The sequence below is a fragment of the Pelodiscus sinensis genome, chromosome 10 (genome assembly GCF_052426305.1).
Source record: "Pelodiscus sinensis isolate ZL-2025 chromosome 10, ASM5242630v1, whole genome shotgun sequence".
Classification (NCBI taxonomy): Eukaryota; Metazoa; Chordata; order Testudines; family Trionychidae; genus Pelodiscus; species Pelodiscus sinensis.
Window position 1 is genome coordinate 6577133 of NC_143061.1, and position 22769 is coordinate 6599901.

The 22769-nt window shown below is 63.0% G+C and overlaps 1 protein-coding gene across 2 annotated transcripts in view; it reads left to right on the forward strand.

Annotated features, from left to right (window-relative positions):
* Positions 1-21119, forward strand: part of DIS3L2 (DIS3 like 3'-5' exoribonuclease 2) — a 264327-nt gene extending 243208 nt beyond the window's left edge. For both annotated transcript variants that reach the window (XM_075938150.2, XM_075938149.2), the window contains 6 exons: positions 3111-3197; positions 13529-13676; positions 14052-14182; positions 14712-14816; positions 16419-16520; positions 20591-21119. In XM_075938150.2, coding sequence (XP_075794265.2) covers positions 3111-3197; positions 13529-13676; positions 14052-14182; positions 14712-14816; positions 16419-16520; positions 20591-20689 — 672 coding nt within the window. In that variant the 3' untranslated portion in view covers positions 20690-21119. The remainder of the gene's footprint in view (positions 1-3110; positions 3198-13528; positions 13677-14051; positions 14183-14711; positions 14817-16418; positions 16521-20590) is intronic.
* The last annotated feature ends 1650 nt before the right edge of the window (positions 21120-22769 follow it).

Genomic DNA, 22769 nt, shown 5'->3' on the forward strand with positions numbered 1-22769 from the left:
CTCTGTGCTGTGTGCAACCAGCAGGCACCCCACTCACGTGCCCTGGCTTGAAGCGAGTGTCGCTTTTGTAATACCGGTGGGGAAAATACCCCGCCGACGCAAACCAGCGGAATCTGACGAGCCTGTGTGTGGCAGCAGGGAACAGAGTCCAAAGGGCCACAGGCGGCCCTCGGGGCGCAGGCTGCCCACCACTGGGCAGGTCTCTCTGCTCCTTATGATGTCCCCTACAGCAGGGGTGGGGGCCACCGACCCACAGAGACATCAGTCAGGGGCCGCACACAAGTGAGAAGCAAAAAGACCCTCATTGAGAGAGACACCCCCCACGATCCTCTCCCACACCAGAGCCCAGGGGGGCCAGCCTAGTAGATTGTCTGTGCTCCAGCCCTGTGGTGGGGCAGCGGGGGGCTCCCCCGTGCTGGGGGGGCCCTGAGCGTCGGAGGCCAGATCCAAGGAAGCCGGGGGCCAGGCCTGAGGTTCCCCACCCTGGCACTAGAGCCAGCCTCTCAGAAAAGGCTGGTGATGCCCTCCTGTCTCAAACCAACTGGGGAGGGCCGGGAAAGACCATCCTAAAAACTGCCCAGCCCTTCCCGCCTCCTCACCACACCCACTCGGTAGCTGGCCAAGCCCCGCGGCCCCTTGTCCGGAAAGTGAGGGTCTCCCCATTGGACGGCTGGGCAGGTCCCGGCCCAGAGCTGCTTGTGAGCACATAGAGAGTTAGTGGCTGGCCAGAAGTCGGGTTGTTAAGTATCGGTGAACTGAATAGTCGAGTAACCTCATGAATTCTTATTGGTTAGTTGACTAGTCTATAGTCCCTGGGGGCGGGGCCGGCAGTAGCGCGGGGTGCCAGGTGGGAACTGGTCCACAAGGGGAGCCAATTTAAAACCAGCTCCCCTCACAGACCGGCTGCCTGTCGCCCTGTGCTGTTGCCTCTGATAAAGAGGCATCAGTTGCGGGGTGGCAGCAGCCCCCGTTTGGGAGGGGAGGGGGGCAGGTCTGAGCTCCCGGACCCTGCATGAAGCAGAACTGAGCCGGGCTGAATGCCCACCTGGCTCCTAATACACTTCTAATGCAGAGCCACGGCAGGGGTAGGTCCCGGACCTGGTGTGAGCCAGAGCTGAGCCGGCTGCTAAGTCGTTTGCTGGCAAGGCGGAGGAGGGAGATGCGCAGTCTAGAGCGTTACCCGATAAGGCTTGTGGAAAAGAGGCGGGGAGTGGGTGGACCCTGGCAGACAGTGTCCGATGCCTCACACCCTGCCTCCCTCTCCATTAGCATAGACCCAGGGTTTGCCAGGGCTTCATGTCCCCCCAGGCTGCAGCTGAACGTCTCACCCATCCGAGAGTTACCTCTAGTCGTGCTGTGGCTGCACAGAGCAGGTCGAGTTCTACATGTAACCAGCAGGCGGCGCCAGCCAATGTGTGCTACCCCCCTTCCTCCAGAAGTGTGGTGTAGTGGTTAGAGCAGCGAAATGGCAGTCCTGCCTCCTGACTTCCACAGCCTGCATCAGTCTGATCTCAGCTCAGTCACGTCCTTTGCAGCAGGTGTAAGAGGGAGGGTGGCCCAATGGTTAGGACTCTAGGCAGGGACATAGGAGACGGGGTTACTTCCCAATTTGCCACAGACTTCCTGGGTTGCCTTGGGCAAGTCACCAATCTCTGTGTCCCCCGTTCCCCATCTGTACCACGCGGAGCCAGCCCTGCCCGGCCGATAGACGCTGTAAAGATTGTGAGGTGCTCCACCCAGGAGTGGGTAGCCTGTGATCGGTGCTCTCCCACTGGGGGCGTTGCAGAGTCACTGATGTGTGCACATCGCATTCGGAACCCCTCGGAGACAGAAAACCTTTGCACGACAGCCTAGGGAAGTGCAGTGCTGGAGCTGTAGGGGATGGGGAGGAGCGATGGCTGCAGTGAGGGAGGCAAAAGAGTCGGGGCTGTTAGGAATGACTTCTGCCCGAAGCTTAGTTGTGCCGGTGGCCTGCGTACCGTGCCGATGGGTGCGCTGTCGGCACCTAGGACGGCGGCGACCCTCAGAGCCCCAGTCCTGTCCTGATGGGTAGCAATGATTCCATCTGGACCAAAGCCCCCGCTTGCAGGCATGACACCCTGCGGGGCCTGTAATACTGCATGCTCTGCGGGGAGGGGAAGGAAAAGCCAGGGCAGCAGAGAGGCCTCTGAGGGGGCTGTGCCGCGTGTTGGGCGGTCAGGCAGCTGGCTCGCTCTGTTCTCACCAGCAGTTTCTGCAGAGGAGGAAGAAGTTTCAGGGGTGGGTCTGGAAACCAAAGCTGGGCAGTCACTGCCCGGTATCTGCAAGGCCGGGGATCAGACTGTTCCGCAGATGAGCACGCTCTGTAGTCCAGGCCACGACGCATAACCTCCGCTGGAGAGCGAAGCCGGGAATCCAGGATTTCCTTTTCACTGCCCTGAGACCGCCGGTGATCCCATGAATGCAGTCTGGGTCCGCCTCCCTCGTGCTGCTCCGCTAGGTGTGGCCTGCGCCCCCTCTGGGCCTGGCCCAGTGCCCCTCGGCCGGGCTGTGGGCATGTGGGGCCTTTCCAAAGAGGGCGAGGCAGCGCCACTTGTCGCTGGCCTAGGACAGTGGCCCCTTCAGATGGATGCACCCCTCAGACCTCTGCTGGCGCGCTGAGCCGGGGCAGGGCAGTACACGTGGCTGCTGAGGAGGGTGCTGATGGGAGAGGTTAAAAGTCCTTCCCTCTACACAGTTGGAGATTAGTCTCTTGGGTTCTCTGCCCCCCGTGGCTGCTGCCTTTGGAGGGAGGATGCTGAGCAGCATCAGAAGTGACCGCAGTATATAAAACCTGTCTGCAGCCTAGTGATTTCAAGCAGCCCTGCCCTAGCTGAGCAGGCTGAGAGCACCAGGCTGGCTGCCGGGGCCGGGAAGGCCCTGCTGTTACAAGCCAGGCTGTGGGTGTGGAGGGGAAATATTCCGTGAGGTTTCGGTGCCAAGCTCCCAAGCGATGGCTGTGAGCAGAGAAGAGAGAGTTTTGTTGCAAAGTGGCTGCGCTTTCTGAGATCCGAGAGCAGCAAAGAGCAGGACTTGTCGGCTCTCCCCCACAGCCTCTCATCCGTTTGTCTCCCCCCCTTCTCTCCTCCCAGAAAAGCCTGAATGAAGTGTTTGGTGCAGACAGCTACGCGGAGGCCAGGAAAGAAGTGCTGACCAGCATGTTCTCCAGGCCAATGCAGGTAAGAGCCGCCAGGTCACAATGTGCTTATCCCTGGGCGACCAGCCGCCGCCTGCTGGTCCTTCCCCTCTCCTGAAATGCCCCCTCTGCGCTCCTCCGGCCGGCTGCTGCACGGGGGGAGGGAGATGAAGCTAAGCACAGTCACTGCAACTTGGACAGCCCCAAAGATGCCGATGGCCTGATTTGTACCTGAGGTGTCCCGGCTGCCGCAGTCAGCCCCCCAACAGCTCTTCAGTCTTCCCGTCAAAACCCAGCATTGACCTGCCCATGCAAGCAGAGGTGCCCTGGCCTGAGTGGGCCACGGAGACCCAGTCCTCTGTAGAGATGGTCTCTTAGGCCCAGGTGGGAGACCTGGCAGGAAGGGGGCTCGCTGTGCCGGCTGCCTCGTGGCGCCCCGTGTGTCCCAGGAAAAGCTAATCTGGTGCAGTTGGTTGGCACAGAATTAATGAAAAGAAAACAGTCGTTTTGGTGACACGTGGGCCGTGTTCACTCGCCGCAGCGTGAGGGGAGGCCGGTTCTGAGAGCGCAGCCCGCCTGCCGGGAGAAGGCCTCTCTGCCACCAACTGTTTATCACCGGGGAATGCATCATCTGCCTGACGTTACTCATTTGACTCTCTCTCTTCTAATTAGTTAATTTGCTCCATTTCCTCATTAGCGGCTGCCCGAAGTCCTGCTGTACTTTAGTGGCTTCATGCTTGTTTGCAAATGGAGCCGGGGAGGCACTGACGATGGCAATTAGCACAAAGCACATGGTAATTCCTGTGCAAGCCCAGCCGTTGCAGCGGGAGTGAGAACAGGCGCAGTTGCGTGAGAACAGGCGCAGTTGCGTGAGAACAGTTGCGTGAGAACAGGCGCAGTTGCGTGAGAACAGTTGCGTGAGAACAGGCGCAGTTGCGTAAGAACAGGCGCAGTTGCGTGAGAACAGTTGCGTGAGAACAGGCGCAGTTGCGTGAGAACAGTTGCGTGAGAACAGGCGCAGTTGCGTGAGAACAGTTGCGTGAGAACAGGCGCAGTTGCGTAAGAACAGGCGCAGTTGCGTGAGAACAGTTGCGTGAGAACAGGCGCAGTTGCGTGAGAACAGTTGCGTGAGAACAGGCGCAGTTGCGTGAGAACAGTTGCGTGAGAACAGGCGCAGTTGCGTGAGAACAGGCGCAGTTGCGTGAGAACAGGCGCAGTTGCATAGCTACTGAGCTCAAGCAAAGCAGGGCGTGAGCATGTTTGCAGCTCAACTTGCAGCAGATTCTTCTTAGGGCTGTGCCACTGTTCAGTGCCAGTTTGAGACTCTTTGCTCTGTCCTCTGAGTATCTTTTTATTTAAATACCTGCAGGTAGCTGCAAGGGATATGGCCAGGGTAAGGGCTGAAATGGTGCAAGTGTGGTTGTCCGTAAAATGCCCGCAACCCTCCGACAAGCCCCCGGTATGGGCGAGCCCTCTCTGTTCTGATGAAACGTCCAAGAATTCGGATTTCTGAACAGAGGGGCCCTGTGCCTTACATCACTGCGAAGGAGACCACTGTAGTGGCGGCTGTTTGGAAGGGCTGGCCAGGAAGGAGAGACCTCTCCAGCTAGCAGGCGTTCGTGGCTCCAGGAGAGCTTGTGGAAGGAAAGGGGCTTCACGGCGAACTCCAGCCGGATGTGATGTCAGAAGGAAGCTAGCCCTGCCTCAGAAGCGTGGCTCTCTTCAGCAGTGTAGCCGTGGTCAGAAAAATGTCTCCAGAATTGCCCAAGAAGCTGGCTCCCTAGGCTTGTTCTGTGTGCATCTTGCTGCCTTCACGGGCAAAAATAAGTTCACAGCTCAGCCCTGTAGAGCCAACCCCACCGGGGAGAGGGGGGTTCTGTTCTGGCTAGCGTATCGCCAGCAGGACTGGTGCCTTCTCTTCTGGGTAGACCCTTCGTTCCTGCTAACGGTGCCGGACCCAGATGCAGTCCAGCTAGACTTGGGCTCCCCAGGGGAGTTTACTCTTTGCAAAACCATCTTTGAACTTGAAAATGGAGCATTGCTAGGGAGTCGCCAATTCCACCATCCCACACCCCTTCGTGGAAACCCACCAGGCCGGTTTTACGAGTGGCTTTTGCAGGTCGTGCCTGCATGGGGGTATGCGCAGTGTATGCTCGCGCGCACCTGCCTTGAGCAAACCGATTCTCCCCTCCCCTGAATGGAAGGAGCCCAGCGTCACCCAGAGGCAAGACCGTTTCAGTTTGCTCGTATCCCAGTAGATTAATCTGCAAGTAGCGATGTTTGCCAGGATCACGCTGGCATTGTCCGTGACTTGCCCTAAGACGATCCTTCCAGGCCTAGCTCTTGCCCCACGGCGTCTGATCCTCTTGCTCGAGGACGTCTGAAAGGCCAGGGGACGTCTGCCTGCGGCCTGCACCAACTGCTCTCTGCAAGGGGGGGCAGCCGTGGGAAGGCGGCATCGGAGTGTGTCTGCTCAAGGCCCGAGGATCTCGCACCAAGTGCAGCAACCGCAGGCAGATCTCCCTGCTGGCGGGCCCCTTCACTCTGTCCTGTTTGGTAGGATGCTGCGAATGCTCCTGAACTGACTTCTCTCCAGCCATGGGGTTTCACTGGGGGGGGTTGCTAGCCAGCGCTTCCCTTACGCTACCGCTCCCAGCTGAGCAGCACTGAGACTTTTGTTGCCTGCCTCACGAGTGGCTTTTGAGCCTGCACTGGGGCTCGCGCTGAAAGGAGTCGGCGCCCCCGTTGTTTTCCTCGATCCAATGCCCGATCTTTGGAGCAACGTGAGAGAGCCCTGGGCTCATGGCTTGTGCTGCGTTTCTGTCCGTCCCCCGGCCTGCAGCGGGGATGTATTCTCCCCCCGACGCTATCCTGCTAAGCTGTCAGCTGGATCTTGGACATGCTGCTCCACGCGGTGGAATCCAGGCTGGTCAAGAAGCGTTCGCTGCCGCCTGGCTTGTGGAGAAGCCACAGAATTCCAGCCCCACCCCTCAAGGCTTCCAAGGCCCAGCCCGCACCCTCACGGCAGAAGACCAAGGTCTAGCATTTGGAGCAGGTCCACCACCCTGGTGCAGCTGGGGTCGAGCACCACGAAGAGCAGCTGCGGTAGCTGAACGTGGTGCAAGCCGGGTCCACATGTTTACATCAGACCAGCTGCCCTTGGACTCTCAGGCCTCACTAATGTGGGCTAAAAAGTCCCCGTCTTGCTACGGATGCAGAAATATCTCCATGCTGGGACTCAGTTCAGGAGGTCTCGGGCCAGCGTAACACCTGCAGTGCCATGCGGGTCAGGAACCCGGACCTCGTACAGGCAGAGCTGGAGACGCCAGAGGCATCCCGCTGGCCGTGCCACGTCCTGAGCTCAGGAATGTGGCAAATGAACAGAGAAAGCAGCTTTGTAATGTCACGGGCCGTGGCTAAGTCCCTGCGTTGCTTAGAGACACGGCTTTGGTCAGATGCCTGCACAAGCCAGGCCTGTGTTCAATGGAGCGTGTGTGTCCCTCGATTCTCGCTGGAAAAGGAACATGTCTAAGTTCTCCCCACGTGACTGGGCCTGCCAGGGATTCAGGCGACCCAGTGAAAACCCCACAATCCCTGCTTTCCCCGGGTGCCGAGTGAGTGCCGTCTGACATCGACACCCACAGGCTGCCTGTCTGCAGGGCTCTCCTGGGTCACGGGGTGACATTTAGGGGAACGCCAGCCTGTGACACTTATTGTCTTTCCAATAGGTGAGCCCCGAAAGGCCCTTTTCCCACCAGCGAGAAGCTCTGCGGTCCTCTCACAAGTAGCCTGAAGATGGAGGGAAGGGCCCTGTGCTGCCAAGCTCTGCTTATCTCAAAGCAGGGACCTCCGGCTGCTAGTCACACACCTCTCCCCTCCTGGCCTCCGTGTCAGCTAGAGCACTGAGGAGCTCCCCTAACTTGTGCTTTTCGCCAGCGGAGAACGCCTGAAGCGGAGTTCCTCTCTGGCACGCCCTGTACCAGAGGACGGTGCAGGAAGCTGGCTGGCGGGCAGATTCTCCTCCGTTGGCACCTCCAGCCGGAACGCAGCCACAGCAGAGCCGAGAATATGGCCCCGGAAAAGTCTCCAGGTCTCCTAGCCCGTCCCCATTCTCATCTCTCCACACGTGCTCTGTCCACCTGTGCCCCCAGCCGCTGAGTGAAACCCCGCAAGGCTCTGGATGGCTCCTGGTTCGGCGCTGGGCTACCAATGGGTCACCAGGACTCCGCTACGTGACCACGTTGGTGCCAGGCAGGCCTGAACGGCTGCTTCCCCCTGTCCAGTTGCGCTCTCCGCCCTGAGGCCTGTGTGGCAGAGATTAGCGGTGGGTAAGTCAGCCAAAAGCACCAGCAACCCACTAACCCATGGTCCTGCCGGGCATGGGTCTGTGGCCCGCGCCCTGTGCCCCTTGCTCAGACGGACGCCTTTCGGGTGGGGGGAGACGCTCCTTATGCCTGTCACTGGGCGCTCGGGGGCTGGTGTGCCGGGCAGCTTGGAACAGATGGAGGAGCAGAACATCTCGCTTTTCAGGGGCTCCGTCACTCGGGGATTGACGCTGTCCATAAGAACCAAGCGGCCGTGTGTCAGCCGCGGCTGCTCTAGTGTCGTGCTCCGTGCCATTCGCCTCTGTTGAGAGAACCCTGCCCTGCCTTGTGCCAGGATCGGCCCGCACCACGGCCGTGCAAGTGACAGGCGCACGGGGCCGCCCCGTTCATCCCCGTGTCCTCGCCGCGGCCTCGGGGTCAGGGAGCCACTTTGCCCGCTCGTCTCCAAGGCTCACTTCCGCCCCCGTGGGAATGCCGCCGCCGCGGGGCGCTGCAGCTCCTTGCAGCAGGAGGTAGAGCAGGATCCCAGAGCCGCCTGTGGCTTCTGGAGGCAGGATGGGCAAGCCCCAGACTGGGACTGGCCGTGGCAGTGCGGCTGCCCCATCCCTCCTGGCGCCAGTGCTGCGTGGAGTCGCAATGAGGACTCTGGGGTTCCGTCTGGTTTGAAAGGGGCTATGCCCCCAGCGCTGTGCTGAGCAATGGGGGGAGGGGAATTAACACCACCCCCACCCCCGAACCACTTCCTCCAGCTCCTTGGGGCTTCCTCTAAGACCAGAGCCCTGCCAGCAGCCGGCCTTGGCTTGGGGGAGCCGAAGGGCACCAGGCGATCTGGCCTCTGTCCTGTGACACAGCTGCCGTGCGGCAGAGTTACAGGGGCCTCGGGATGAGCCTTTCCCATGCTCCACCTAGAGCTGGCACGATCTTTCTCCGCTCCCTAAAATCCCCCCCGGAGTCTCTGTTCAGCATAAGGCCGGAGGGGGAGCATGGGACGACGCGCCTCTCCCGTGTGGCCTGCAGCGCGTTAGCCGCTGGGGAGCTAGCTGGGCTAATTGAGTCACGGAGGCCGTGCTCCGCCGAGTACATCAGAAATCGTTCAGTCCCGGGGTGTGGAAATTGGCAGCGGCGGGCGCTCCTACCCAAGCGCTTGGGTCTCATCCGAAGGCTAGACCCATGCTGCTTTTTTTAACCTACTCTGTTTACTTGCCCGGCTCAGTGCATTTCAGCTCAGCACGAGCTGGAGAGCCGGAGGAGGCAGCTGCCTGAACCATCAGTCCCAGGGCAGCGTTTCAGCTTTGTAATAGGAGCGGGCGACTCCCGTTGTTTTGAATCTCTCGCTCTTATTTTTCCACGGGGTTCATTCAATCGCCATTCCGGCATAACCCCGCCGCAACCCCCCAGATGTCAGGGGCTTCTCCGCGCCGCGCGGCCTACGTCTCTGTTGTTCTTCCAGCCCAGAGGGCGGGTGTTTTGCAGATGTAAAAATAAAAGCCGGCACATGTAATAACAGCAGCTGCCCGACCCAGCGACGTTCCCGCCAAAGAGGCTGCTGGGAAAAGCAGGGCCAGCGCTGGGCGCAGGTTGATCTAGCCGTGTCTCACAGTGGAACCTCTGGAAGCTCTCGGAGCAGTAACGACGCCTGAGTGGGCGCCCAGCGCTCGCCCCCAGGAAGGGCAGGATTCCAGGGGGGTGGGATGGCCGCTGATGGGGAGAGCTCTGCATAAATTGTGGCCCCCCCAAAAGTCACTCTCTGAGCCCCACCTCGGCCGCTTGGCGTGGGTGGCGCACCTGTCCCCTCCCCTTAGCCGGTGAGGGTTCTAGCTGGTGAGGTGCTAGGCTCTCTGAGGCAGGAACCGACACCTTACTCCGGGACTACTCAACACAGGCCCTTGGGCCGCATGCAGCCCGCAGCCTGTTTGTTTGGGGCCCGCGGTGCGGTTTGGGTTTACACAGGGCTCAACACGCGGCCCACAGGTGGGATCCTTTCAACGTGGCCGCCACTGGGCACACACTGCACACCGGCCAGGCGTCTTCAGGCGGGGTGAGCATTGAAAGACGCTGGCGGAACAGTCGGTGCAGGGTGTCGGTGTTTCTAGCCCCCAGGGAGGAGGTGCCGGGAGCGCCAGCTGCTTAGCCTCGTGGGCAGAGCCTGGGAGGTGCTGACTGGCTCACACTGGCCACGTTTGGGTCCGTCGCCGCGGCTCAATCTTTGTATTCGTGCCTGTCAGTGTGAAATAAGCTATTTGCATATATTTGCATATATTTGCATGTCTATGCAACCACGCTTAAATTGCAGCCCTCGGCATGTGCGGTGAGTATCATTGTGGCCCCTGGGCCTTCCAGAGTCGAGTGGCCCTGCCTTCCTCATTTGTAAGGCGCCCGGCAGACCAGCCTGGGCCTGCGGTAACTGGAGGTCGGCCGAGAGCCACGTGGTCAAGTGGCCCAAACAGGGAGATTTGAGTAATTGGACCCGGGGTCCGAACCAGCCCTGCTTTTGCGAAACCAACGCCCTGCGCCCCCGGCCCAAGTTGCTTCAGGAAATCCCGATTCTCTGGCACTTGCTGCCTGCCCCTGAGTCGTGGCAAGAGGGGAACGCGCCTCCTCGAGCCCCTGAGGTACATGCCCCCCTCCTGCATGGTGAGTCTCTCCGGAGGGGCTGGAGATGAGATGCCGGTAGAGGGACGCTGCCCGAGAGGCCTTGTGAGCACAAAGTGCCCCAGGCCCGGACTCCCTGGGGTGTTCGGCAGTGAGGGGGTAAAAGGCAGGGCTGAGGCCGGCAGGGCTATGGAGCCATCCGTGTACCAGGAGTTCGAAGGGGGTCGCCCCACCGCACATGGCTCGCTCTGAGCGAACTGCGCTGGCCCTGCCGGCTGGCAATGGCACACGCCATCTGTCACTGCAGCGGGAAGCTGGGAGCCAGACCTGCCCCATAGCAGCCTGTCCCCACCGGCAGAAGCCAGTGGCAAGGTGCCAGGGAGGCCGACCTCCCCTTTCACCCTCCGAATCGCCACTGAAGAGCCGTGGTGGGAGCTTGTCCTGCCGTGATCTGTGCCGGTCCAGTGCCGCTAGCAGCGCGCCGTTCAGAGCCAGGCTGATTAGCAGAGTGCCTGCAGCTGGGCTTACGTGTCTACTGGTGGTGCACATTGGCACCTGCCTCAGTGCACAGAACGCAATTTATTCCGCACGTGGCTGGAAAAGATTAGAGGGAACTTTGCTGTGCACCTGCCTGCTCTCTTACTCCCGGGGCCAGACTAATTCCCGGACTAAGGGGGCCCTGCAAAATGAACTGCGTAATTATAAACATCGGTTCTCCCAGACAACTGCGGTTTCCAGGCCGCTAGAAGTCCAGCAGGGCTCAGGCAGGTTGCCTGCGTGCTATGGCCCCACGCGGCTCACAGCCAGCTGCTGGCAAGTCTCTGCCGCCCCGGCATGGGTGGGCTTGCGGGCATGGGCACTGCAGGGAGCTGAGCAGCGACGTGCCAGCAGCTGGCCACTTCCAGGAGCAGCAGCATTACCTGAGCCTTGCCAGGAACTGTCTGGTTAGCACCTCCCGCCTTCTCCTCACACTCCTGCCCCCAACCCAGGTCGGAACCCCCTCCTGCAACCAGGCAAGTTCAGAGCCGTGTTAGCGGCCGCCATGTCAGCGCTGGGATCGTTTTGCTTTACATTACGAAAAAGACTCACATCCAGGGCCCCCCCCGAATCTCAGCGCCCTAGGCCACAGGAGACCTAGCCTGGCCTGTCTCCCTAGAGCAGCGGTTCCAGCCTTTTCCAGACGGGGACCCATTTTGACAATTCAGGAAGACTTGGAGACCCAGGGCAATTCAAACACGGGGGGGGGAGACACTTGGCGACCCTTTAAAACGTAATGGCGACCCCTATTTGGGTCCCAACCTGTTGGTTTCCCTAGAGCCGGGCGCACGCCTGTGCCTCTGGCCTGCTCCAATGGGACGTTCAGGCTCTTTCAGTGGCTGGTAAAGTGGCCAGGCTGGGAACCGCAGCCCATGGAGCTCTGACGGCTTCAGCTTGGCGTCGAATGGGACAACGGAGCGGCCCCTCGGACTCAACCCTCCGGGCCTGTCCCTTTAAGAGCGCTGAAGGGCTGTATTCCCAGCCTGCCGGAGAGGGGAGGCAGCCGCAGCGAGCGCCTGAGGGAAGCGGGCCCGGGCCTGTCCGCCAGGAAAGGGGCTCTCTGAGCTCCCTTTGATTTATGCCTGAGCTGTTCTTCCGACGGCGCAGCTAGAACCGGGCGGGAGCCAGGCGGTGGCTGTTCCCGGCTCAGGATGGAGGAGGCCGTTAATCCCCACGGCTGATGGGGCCAGGGAGGGGCACAGTCTGGTTCCCATTTCCTGGAGGAAGGGGGAACGTTTGGCTTGTGCTGCCCGGGTTGGGAACAGGCCGCCGGGGTAGTCGGGTCTCGGGCAAGACCCCCCTCTGGTCCTGCTGCAGCCTCTGGAACGGTGGCCACAGCGGAAATCCTGTCGGGAGAGCATCCTTCATGGGCCTGGAACACGCCGGCTCCTGCTAAATCCATCACGGCGGCCCCGCATCCCCCACTCTGCCCCTGCCTGCAGCCCGTTCCTCTCCTGCAGCCGGCCCTGCAGGGAGCACTCCGGCCCGCCGGGGAGTCCGGGGCAGGACAAGGGGAGCCACAGGCAGCCTTGCGGCTGGTGGGGTTCGGGGCAACCCCATGAGCACTCAGAGGGGGGCGGAGGTCAAGCCAGTGGACGCAAACCCCTCCCAGGACACTGCTGCAGAGAAGCTCCCGAGATCCCCCCCGTGGCTTTTAATGGAAGGGGAATTCAAGGTAGGGCGTTCCCTGTCTGATGGCTGGGTTGTCTTGTCTCTTCCCCCCCCCCCCCCCCCCGTGTAATCAGTTAACCAGTTAAACTTAAAAAACATTTACCCAATTAACAAACAAGATTTTTAGCCCCTAGTGGCAGACTGCCCCCGAGGGGGGGCCATTCCCTCCCGCCTGCCCGGCTCTGAGCCCATTTTGCCCTGCTGAGATCTCTGTGCTTTCTCCGGCACATGCCAGTCACAGCCCCATGCGGGGTGAACGCAGCCCCCACCCTGCGTCCTGGGGCCCAGGGACAGCACTGCGCTGACCCGCCCAGCGAGCAGGCAGGAGTGGCTGAGCCCAGCGCCCTGCCGCCGTGAGACAGGCACTCGGCCTCCCCGTGCAGCAGGCTCCCGGGCTGGCCGGTTTCACCGTGAGGGGCTGGAGGCGATGACGCCGCTGGGAAGAGACTGGCACAGCTGGCCGGGGCAGAGGGCCCGGAGAAGGAAGGTCAGATGGGCGCCCCGTAGCCCATCAGAGGGACGGAGCCGCTGGCCTGACTCCGTAGCAGAACGCCCCGCTGCCGCCGCAGGTGGATGAGGGTTTCCGTGCCGCACGCTAGCCCAGGGGTTCCTCCGAAGCGCGTCCTTCCCTCCTTTGCCCACGAGAGGGCGAGCTGGGTCGCCGTGCCGGCACTTGGGGACCAGCCTGGGTGAGCTGCAGGCACGGCCACACCGGGACTGCCCCAGAAAGGGGGACCCGGCCCTGAGCCCCGCAGCTGTGTGCGCCTGAGCTGCGGCCAACCCGGGGGCCATGCGGAAAAAGCCGGCTGCGTTTCAAAGCCCAGGCCCGCCCCTCTCCCAGTGGGCAGGCGCTGTGCCCGGGGGAGCCCACTGAACGCCTCCGGGCAGAAAGCTCTGGTCGCGACACGTCCCTTCCCCAGGGCCCAGACTGGCCGTTTCCTTGCCGTGGGCGGCTGTCCCACCTCGGGGCGGGGCGGGGGGGCAAGGAAGAAAATGTGCCGTGGTAGAAAGGGCCCGAGGGGCGTTAACCCAGCAGGGACCGGAGGACTCAGCAGAGCCAGGCCTTTGACGATCCCCCGGCTAAGCCGTGTCCGGGGCTGCCTGTGCTGCTGTCTGGGTCCTCGTCCTCCCCAGCACCAGGGTCCAGGGCTTTCCTTGCCTAAGCGGAGCCTGTTCGGTTCCCGGGCTGTTTCCAGCGGTGCCCCTGCCTCCCCTTGCATCTCACGGGCCGTGGGCTTGTCCTTTCCAGATGGCTCTTTACTTCTGCGCCGGCACCCTGGCAGACGAGAGCCTCTTCCACCACTACGCCCTGAACGTGCCGCTCTACACCCACTTCACCTCGCCCATCCGCCGCTTTGCCGACATCCTGGTGCACCGGCTCCTCTCCGCCTCGCTCGGTAGGGCTAGCAGTCACAGGCCGAGAGGCGGCTGGGGAGGGAAGGGGACAGGACTCCTGGGTTCTGCTGTGGATTTGGCCTACGCTGCATGGGCACAGCCAAGTCGCTGGCTCAGTGTCCCTGGCCCATTGGCTCCCTGCAGCCCTGTGGTTCTCCAGCCTCAGTGCTGGGCCCCGCTCTCTCGTGTTCCCCTCCTGGCTCCTCAGCAGGCGCCACGGGGCCAGGCAAGTGTAGCTACCGTGAGCCTGTACGGTGGGGATTGAGCGGGGAGCTCGGGGACATGGGGGCACAGCTCCAGGGCATGCCAGGCTCCTGGTGCCCCGGGGTGGGTGTCAGCCCCTTCCCACCAGGTGCTAACCCGGTGCTGTGTGCCAGGCGCAGGACGCCCGCTCGGGAGGAGAAAGGAGGCCATCCAGAAGCAAGCGGAACACTGCAATGATCGGAAAATGGCTTCCAAGAGGGTGCAGGAGCTCAGCGCCGACCTGTTCTTCGCCGTCTTTGTCAGGGTGAGACCACAGGGCGCTGGGAGGGGGCCTGGAGCTCCGCTTTGGTCCTCTGGGGGGCGGTCTCCCCAGAACACCGCGGCACTGACCAGCAGGCGACGCTGCCTTATGGGGCGTGGCTTGCTCAGCAACTCGGGGGCTGCCGCCAGCTTGCCTGGCCTGAGGAGCCATTGGCTGGCCACCCTCTTGGGCCCCACGAGGAGCAAGGGCAGCTTCTGGCTTCAGATCTGCGGGTTTCTCCCCGCCGCGTCCTAGCAGCGCCCTGGGGCGGCTCAGAGCACGTGGGCATCTGGGCCTTCCCCTGCAGGGGGACTCAGTGTCCCTCCCTCGGGTGCTTGGACCTGGTTGGCTACAGCGCTCCTCGGGGTCCCCCAGGGGGCTGCACCCCGTCTGGCCTGGGGAGGGGGTCTGCTGGGCTCCATAGTGATTGGAGAGCAATTTACGGCGTCTGTGGGCGCCACCCGGGAGGGGACAGCTGAGATGCGGCCGGTCTCGGGGGTGTCTCGCTCGTGACGGTGCTTTGTGTTGACAGGAGTGTGGCCCGCTGGAGTCTGAGGCGATGGTGATGGGCATCCTGAGCGAGGCCTTCGACGTCCTGGTGCTGAGATTCGGAGTTCAGAAACGCATCTACTGCAACGTACGTGCGAGGGTCCCCCTTTGGCTGGCCATGCCCTGAGCCCTGCTGCTGGCCGGGGTGGTCACGGCTGGTGTGTGGTCGAGGCGCCGGGCTCAGAGCAGGTGCCACGTACCGGGTGGCCACTCCCTGCCACCAGCAGAGCTGCCCGGGCGCCAGTGCACCTGGGGAAGGCCACGAGGGTGAGTGTCATTGCAAGGAGCCCAGCTGGGCTGGTTCGCCTTGCCCGGGGTGAACACCCCCGCCCACGCTGCCTGGGGGACTGCGTGGGGCACAGCCCGTGGCTCCTGGTGCGGCAGCGCTCTAGGGTTCTGCCCGCTCCCACGTGTCAATTGCTGGAGAGCAGCTGTGTCTTTCAGGGGGATTGTGGGAAGGCACTGGAGGACTGTCTGCTCTCAGGTGCCTCTCCTGGGACCTCCCAGCAAAATGGGCAATTCCAGCCTGGCTTAAATCAGACCCTGGGTGCTACCGAGTCTCCTCCCCCCTCCCTCCCGATGGGTCCATTAGCCAGGGCTTCACACGCCACCAAACCCAGGCCCGAGGGGTTGGGGGGGACAGGGAAGCGCCTGCGCAGTGAAGACAGACCATAGAGAGCCACGGAGCTGCTTGGACAGTCGCCCTGCTAACGAGCCCCATGCAGACGAACCCGCCACGTGCAGGGCAGAGTCAGGCCGAGAAGGCCCGTGCTCGGCGGGTGTTCGCCCTAGCAGGGTTCACGCCTTTTCCACCTGCGCTGGCTTGGAACAGCGGCGTGCGGGGTGGACGTTCGCCAGGGCCTCCAGCAGGGGAGCCGGCAGCCTCGCCAGGCCCGTGCCTGGCCCCCGGAAGGGGCAGGGCTGAGACCAGGCAGCCCTCAACAGCGCCCAGAGAGTGCCGCATCCGCCCCCACAGCGCTCAGAGCCACAGGGCACGCGGCCCTCTGCAGCAGCAGCAGCCTGGTCCCAAAGCAAACCCTGACATGAAGCTCCCCTCTCGGTGCCAGTCTCCTGTAGCTCTTCCTGGGGAATCCCCCCCCCCCCCACGCAGCACAAGAGCAGAAGCGAAGGGAGCCAGACGCCTCCCTGGCACATTTGCCTTTAAACGAAGCGATTTCCCATTTCCCAGCCGGGCTGCGTCGCGGCCACACCCGCCAGCCGCGGATTTACTGGGAAAAGCGAAAGGAAGCGGGGTCGGTGGCACGGGCTCAAATGGGGAAGCAGCCGCTGTGATCCGCCTTTGATCAGACAATAAATCGGAGGCCATTGGAAAGGGGCTTGCGGCAGGCCAGCACCTGCATTCGGGGCGGCTGCGTTGCTGGCAGTGGCAGCGTGACACGGGACGTCCCGGATGATGGATGGCCAGTGGGGGGGGGGGTTACCGCCGTGCTCCATTTCCCCCGTCACTGCTGGAGTGGTGGGCCGGCTGCTGCCTCGCAGAGCACGGGGGGTCCTGGACCCCGAGAACTTGGCAGCCCTGAAGTGTGGCTCAGCGGTTTGTCGTTTGTCCACGGCGGGGGGACCGGCACGCTGAGCGCGTAGCAGACCCGTGGGAGCAGCCATCCCAAGAGGGAGGGGGCAGAATCCCCCTGCCGGTCCCCGTGTCCCCAACGTGCCGTCTGTTCCGCAGGCTCTGCCGCTGACCGGCTTCCGCTTTCAGAAGGTGGGGAAGAAGCCCGAACTCACGCTCACGTGGGAGCCCGAGAGCCAGGAGCCGGAAGCGACCTCGCAGGTAAAGCCCACGCCAGCGGCACCCAACAGCCCGGACCCCTGCGTGCCCCGCCCCCAGGAGCTCAGCCGGCCTCAGGGGTCTCCTGGCCCGGCCTCGCCGCCAGCTCCCGGGCCCCTGCTCCTGCCACTCGGGCAGGGAGTATTTTGGCCAGCGCCCAGCCCTCTGGCTTCCCTCAGGCCTCCTGCTCCCCAGGCTTGCCTCCCTCTCGCAGGGGGCGGCGCTCCCGTCCGCTCGCCGGCCTCTCCAGATCAAAGGGGTTTCCATGTACGTCCAGGGTTTACAGCGGGGGTGGGGAACCTCAGGGCCGCTGGCCGGATCTGGCCCCCGAGGCTCAACATTGGGGAGCCCATGCTGGCACCCAGCCCCCCACCCGCAGGGCTGGAGCACACAACATCTACTAGTCCCCCCCGCCTCCCCCAGGCTCTGGCGGGGGCAGGGTCTTTCTCCTCAGTCAGGGGCTTCTCACTCGTGTGTGGCCCCCACCTGATTCTTCGGTGGCTCGGCAGCCCCCGACCCAAAATTCCCCAGCCCCGGTTTGCAGTTTGGTTCAGTGGCTCTCAGCACCTCCCCCCCCCCCCCGGCCTGCCTCCCTTCCATCCCCTGCCCTGGGCCAGGCCTCTGACAGCCTGTTTACTGCCCTCTTCCAGAGCGTTAATTAAGATGTTAAGCAAGATCTGATCTGCCTGAGCTGCTGGCTAGACACCTTCCTCCCCTCCTTGCTCTGGCCTTCAGCACCCCCCCCCCCTCGCTGCGTGGCGGGGGGGAGGGGGCAGGCGGCCCTCAGATCCAATTAGAAGGCAAGTTTGAAGGCGTATTTCCCTAGACAGGGTGTTAATGGTCTAATAGACGGGAGAGATCTGTCTCCTGTGTCCCCGCGGCTATTAAGGCCGTAACTCAATCAAGGGGATTGATTGCATTTGTCTGGCTTGATTAAGTGCTATCTCCATGCCAAACAAAAGTTGGCTCCGCTTTCAAATAAATGGCTTGTGGATTGGCTAGAAATTCCCAGGGTGGATTCCCAGGCCCCTGGCTGAGGCTTGGTCTGCACTTCAAAGGTTCCCGCAGTCGGGGGTGTGAAAAATCCACCCCCAGCGCTGTCTCCTCCCAGCATGGGAGCTGTCTGACACCCCCCCCCCATTGGAAACAGCCCTGTGGAGAGAGGATGGGTCTGGGGCCTGACTCGGGAGGTGGCATTCCTACCCCCCTTCCGGGGCTGCAGCTTCGTCCCCTCCCGGGTTACACGGGCGCAGCGGGGGCGCAAGGTGCGGGTCGGCGGCTGCCGCGCTCCCTTCCAAGCCGAGCCTGACGCTCGGAGCTGACTTGGCTGGGGAAGGCCCCTGGCCGCCGGCCCGAGGCCCCAAATCAGGCTGTGGGACAGGAGCTGGGAGCAGCATGAAAAACGAGGGCCCAGTGTGAGCAGAGCCCGGCCGGGCGAATCGTTCCTGTAGAATAAACACTGGGCCAGGGAGGAAACTCCTCCGTGAACCTTCCCCGCCTCCTAAGCAAACACTGGAGCCCTCCCGGCCACTCTCGTCCAAGGCAAGAGATCCCCGTGTCAATACTTGGAAGCCCTCCCCTCCGCCGCTGCCGCTGAAGCAGCAAGAAGCAATGTCACCTTGACACGCAGTTGCCCCTCCTCTGGCCCGGGAGGTAGCCTGCCGGCCCTCGGCCCTGCGCGCTTGGCGGCTGCCTCTTGGTTTGGCTGAGCCTGGCCGGGGCGGAAGGACATCTGTAAAGGCTGTTTGCAAAATCGGTTCCACGTGCCGCACCGGGGCGGCCACTGGAATCCCCGCTTCCCGGCCGGGTCTCTGGTGCTCCCAGGAGAGCCGGGCTCCTGGGGCTTCCAGCTGCAGCTTCCCCCTGCGCTGCCTGACTCTGGCACAGCAGCGAGACGAAGGGTTAACCGCCCGAGACCAGCCGCTGGGATCTTCCCTGCTTGGCCAGGCGCACTGATGTGTCCGCGGCGTGGCGGTCCCTGGCATTGCCACGCCTGCCACCCCAATGCCATCGGAACCCCTCCGTGGGGCAGCCCGCGTGTCCCCCCGGCCCCCCGGCTGTGCTGCTGGGGGCAGTGCTCAGTGAATGGGTCTGTCTCCCCGGCGTGGCGTGCTCAGCTGGCACGTCGCAGGGCATCTCCGTGGGTGCTCGCTCCCTGCCGGCCGGCGGGATCCAGCAGAGTCCAAAGGAGACTTGGCCCCGGCAGCTGATTCACGGGGAGCAGCCGACGGCATCGGCTGGGAAGTTTGGCCACGCACCAGGGCTGGGCGAGGGGCCGGCGTGGTTCCCGGGCACTCAGGAAAGCGACTGGGCTGGGCCTCACCGCTGGTGCTGGGTCGGAGCAGGGTTCTGGACTGGATCAGGGCCCGTGCCCCAGAGAGCCCCACAGCTCTGCTCTTGGGGGGAGGGCTGGAGGCTGAGCACGACCCCAGGGAATTCCCGATAATACAGCAGGGCTCCAGGTGAAATTGACCCTCTGCCGGTGAAAATAAACGTCCATCTTTCCCCTGGAGGCCAAGGGGGGCGGGTCTCAACTCAGGTGAGTGACCTGGGGCTAAAAGACGGTGGCTCCGGCCAGCAGCTGACGTTAAAGCTTGGGGCAGAGCTGGAGAGGTTTGGCTGAGTTGCCGTGGCAGCAGGAATACTTCCCCTGGGGAGCTCACCCAAGCGAAGACCACGGCTTTTCTCGTCCTGGAACCCCCTTCTGAATCTCCCATGCCCCCGCCCGCCCCCCCGCCGGCACTGCTGTGGTTTGCTCAAGGGCCTGTGTGCCGGGGGACAGCTACCGGGAAAGATGGGACCCTGTGATCAGCCCCACGGCCCCATTGAAATCACTGGCGCAGCTCCCGCACAGAGCCTCCGCCAGGGCGCGCCTGCAGGGCCGGGCCCAGCACGAGCTGTTCAAGCTCGTTACGCAAGGGAGAAGCGCTTGGACTCGGCTCCCCCAAGCCCTTCTCCCCGGCACGGCTGCGTACTAGCGAGGGGGGGGGGGTGGAAGAGGAAGCCCGGTTGTGGCCAGTCGCTCTGCGTGTGGGGCTGACTAGCGCGGCCAGGTCCGCTCTGCGGTCTGCTCCTGCGCTGAAATGTGCAAGCGGCGTTGGCTTCCCTGTCTGCATTGCCGTAGCCCCCTTGGCCGAGCGCTGACCAGGCCCCTGGTAAGCGACAGAGCAGGGCCCGGGGCCTGGGGAGCCGCCACTCGAAATAACCAGACACACAGGGTGGGGGAGAGGAAGAATTGGTTCCTTTTTGGGGAGGGGAATTGAGGCACCGAGAGATGGACACTTGGCCAAGGCCACACAGGGCGTCTGGCAGAGTGTGGGTGAGGACCCAGACCCCCCGAGCCCCATAACCCCCAGCACCTGGGGGGTCTCTCCTGTCATTTCCTGCAGGCCCTTGAATTTCATTGTGGGTCTAAGTGGCCCTTGGTGCCCGTGTCAGGGCCGTGCGGTCTGTAGACGCTGGGCACGCGGCGCGTCCTGCTTGCTAAGCGCGGGGCAGACGAGCCCTTTGATGCTAACGAAGGGGTAGCAGGTTCTGACACTGCAGCTGCTAGTCAGAGCTCGAAGCCAGACCGCCCCGCACTGTGGGGATGGAAGAGCCGCCTGGGCGTGGTGCGGGGCCTGCTTCTGGCTGGGAAGGCCCCGTCTCGGCCCCGCCCTTTCCCCACGTTTCTAGTCTGCTCGGGGCTCGCCGTGGGGCACGTGGCAGTGAGCTGGCCAGCGGAGCGCCTGCAATGCCAATCTCACAGCAGGGAGCTGCTAACGGCTTGAGAGTTCACAGGCCATACGAGACCCACAAACCACCTAGGTCCTGCCTCTGTATCGCCCCCCCCCCCAATCCTTCCTCATCCTCCCTGCGAGGTGGCAGATGCCCCAGGCTGGCAGGCGGGAGCCTCCGCAGGTTGCGTCTCCTGCTGAGAGCTGAGCTTTCCCGGGCGGCTTCTCCAGCTGCTCCGGCTCCTGGCGGGCTGGCAGAGTGGTCCCTTGGTCGGGGAAGCATGGGCAGCCGCAGACTCGCCCGTCCTTCCCAGCCAGCTAACCCCAGGCCTCTGTGTGTTTTCTCCCTGGCTGCAGACGATCACCATTTTCACCCTGGTGGAGGTCGCCCTGACGCCGGACAGCGGCCCCCTGAGGTACAGCGCTGTGCTCAAGAGGCCGGGCCGAGAGAAGTGAGCGCCGAGGGCGCCGGCCGGCCCTTCCCGTCGTGACTGCCGCTCCGCCGCGCTGCCAGACCCCTGTGCGCGGCCCCGGCCCCGCGCCGCCCTGCCCTCGCTTGCTCGAGGCTTTTAAATGAATTCCGTTTTATTTCGCTTTGGATTTTAACCTGGGGGGAGTTGGGGGCTCTCCTGCCTGAAAGGGGCAGATGTTGCAGGAACTTGGGGGCTGTTTCTAAAATATTTTTTAGCCTTTTTTTTTTAATGCTGCTGACCGCCCCTCCCCTGCCCCCTGCGTAGCTGGAGCGGCGATACTGGAGACGGGCGTCCTCTCGGGAGGCAGAGAGGCTGCTGCTGTCCCGGGACGTTCCCATCCGTGGGAGAACCCGGGTCTCTTGCTGAATTCTGCACCGTGCAATAAAGATCTGGCCGGCGCTGGCCTGCGCGTGGGTTTTGTTTGGTCTCCTCTGCATTCCGAGTGCGGGAATCCTCGGCAGTGACTCGTCTTCCCGGCAGGCGCGGGCCTCTCCGCACTCGCTGTCCCTCGGCACGTTGTGAAATCGCAGATCATGCGGCGGCATCTGCGTTTCCTGCTCCGGTGGCACTCGCACAACAGAGGAGTGGGGGGCCGAGGCGTCTGCTCTTGGCGGTCTCGCTCGCTGTGCCGATCTGTCGGGCTGCCTGGAGCCTTTGGCTGCCTAACCCAGCTGCTCCCCGCGTTCCAGGAGAACCCTCCGGCCAGGGATGCCGGGGGCCTGCTGGAGAGGGTGTTTCCTGGGCTCCGGTGGAGGCGGAGGACCCTAGGGGAAAGCTGCGCAGGTGGAGCACACCAGTCTGGGTCAAACTCAGGAGGCACACGGAGCCCCTCGCCCCCGGATCATCTGGGGATGGTGGGAAGGAAACGCAGCCGCCCCCCCCCCCCTCAGATATTCCCTCCCCTCCGGCCGGCCTGCTGTGGAGACAAAAGTGCCCTGATCCCCACGCCCGCCCTGCAGTGACCTTCACATGCTCCCCGTGCCCTGCGGCCGGGTTGACTCATCCCAGGCCAGCCTTGCTCAGCTCCTCTCCCCGCGCTGCCCCGTGAGCCAGCGCCAGGCTCCAGCCGGACGCCGCCCCAGGCCTGGCACAAGTCACGGCCGGCGCGCTGGCATCTGAGGGGGGAGCAGCGGGGGAGGGGAAAGGGGAAGGTTTGCAGGGGGATGAAGCCGTGAGTCATCTGGCACAGGCCAGGGTCATCCTGCCGAAGGAGAACAGCAGGTTCCCGACTCCCTCAGGTCATGAGCTCAGAAACCGCCTAGAGCTTGCTTAACGCTGCCCCGCCCCCGCAGTCTTCTGCCGGCGCTCTGGGTACCTGGCGCCTGCGTCCTGGGCCTAGCCCAGAGTCCGGGGGAGATGGTAGCTCACGCTGGCCCTGGCTAGTGTGCACAAGGCAGCGTCATACTAAACTGCTCGAGTGACAGCTGCTCCGGACCAGCTTGTGTTAAAGGCAGTGGCTGGGCACCGACACCTCTCCGGCAGCCCCTGTTTAGTCCGCGTCTAGGCAAGGCCTGAGTGTTGGGGGGAGGAGACGGGTCCAGGAAAGCACGTGGGCCTTGAACAGCAGGGACTGCCTCACAGTTCACCTAACCCAGGCGGTCGGTAGAGCTGGGGTGGCTTGGGCCCCAGTTCTCTGAGACCCACCTTCCCCCGGCTCCTCTGGCCGCTTCGGTCGGCAGGGCTAACCCCCTGGGCGCTGGATCTCAGAGTCTTCTGCTGAACTTGTCCTGGCTTTTGACAGTATCGTTGCAGCCATGAGCCTCATCGGTACATAAATAGAACTGGAAGGGATCTCGTGAGGTCATCGAGTCCAGTCCCCGACCCCCCTGGCAGGACCAAGCACCATCTAGACCGTCCCTGACAGGTGTCTGTCCAACCTGCTCTTAGATATCCCCAGAGATGGAGATTCCACAGCCTCCCTGGGCAGAAAAGAGGTTAAGAGTCCGTGGGGGCATCTGTTAACCCAGAAAGAAGCTACAGGCCAGTTTTTCAATGTCTGCAGAGAGGAAATGGGACAAATATGCAAACGCAAGAAATTCTCCACTGACTCCTCTGTGGCTCGG